The sequence below is a fragment of the Galeopterus variegatus genome, unplaced genomic scaffold, assembly GCF_000696425.1.
Source record: "Galeopterus variegatus unplaced genomic scaffold, G_variegatus-3.0.2 Scaffold14830, whole genome shotgun sequence".
NCBI classification, from domain to species: domain Eukaryota; kingdom Metazoa; phylum Chordata; class Mammalia; order Dermoptera; family Cynocephalidae; genus Galeopterus; species Galeopterus variegatus.
This window is the reverse complement of record NW_007740941.1, coordinates 17352-18160: the sequence shown is the minus strand read 5'-3', so window position 1 is coordinate 18160 and position 809 is coordinate 17352. Positions and strand designations below refer to the sequence as shown.

The 809-nt window shown below is 44.4% G+C and overlaps 1 protein-coding gene across 1 annotated transcript in view; it reads right to left on the bottom strand.

The window, feature by feature from the left end:
• Positions 1-27: 27 nt before the first annotated feature.
• The window catches only part of LOC103582079 (SLIT-ROBO Rho GTPase-activating protein 1-like), a gene marked incomplete at its 3' end in the record, with an annotated part of 8003 nt that continues 7221 nt past the window's right edge, over positions 28-809 (bottom strand). The window contains exons 3-4 of the mRNA XM_008563764.1: positions 594-791; positions 28-112 (exon numbers count right to left, since the gene is read on the bottom strand). Of these exons, the coding sequence (XP_008561986.1) occupies positions 28-112; positions 594-791 (283 nt within the window). The remainder of the gene's footprint in view (positions 113-593; positions 792-809) is intronic.

Here is an 809-nt window from a genome sequence, read left to right as displayed (position 1 = left end):
CCTTCCCATTTATACCAAATAACTGACCTTCTCCGAGAGTTCTCTGAAGCAAGTCATGTTTGGCTTGAAGTTTTGTGATGAGATTACTGCCTTCCAAATATTCTCTGAGTTTCTGCAAAAGGCAAGATTAATTTTTAATTTTTAAAAATTATTCAATGTCAAGGAACTTCTCAGAGGAGATCTAAAATCCAGCCACTTTTATCTTCTTGATCCTGAAACCTTGCTACTACTCAAAGTGTGGTCTGCAGACCAGCAGCATTAGCCATTGCTTGGGAGCCTACTAGAGATGCTGACTCTCAGGCTCTTCCTCCCCAGACCTACTCAAATCAGACTGTCATTTTAACAAGCTCTCCTAGTGACGTGTATGTACATTAAAATTTAAAGGTACTGTTTAAGAGCAGTCCTTTACCTCCTAACTCCTAAACTAATTCCTAAACTCTACCCTAACTGACTGAATCAGGAACCCTGAGGGTAGGCAGGAGTCTGTATCTTAATAAAGAACCCCAGATGACTCTGATGTGACCCCAGAAGCAGCACTTGGGACCCCTCGGTCTGGGCTCTGTCAAGAGTGGCTTGGGAAGCAGTGGGCGCACCATGAAGTAGAACTGCTCGGTTTCCTGCTGGTTAGCTCTTCTCTTGGCGATGCTGGGCTTACTCAGGTAGGTCTCGGAGACGGTAGACTTCACAGACTCTGTGGAACGACTGTGTTGGAAGCATTCAGAAACATCATAGTCCTCGATGGTGACCATATCTTGTATCGTCTGCAAGGTGGCTTCCGTTGTTTTCTTAACCTGGGAAGAGAAATACAT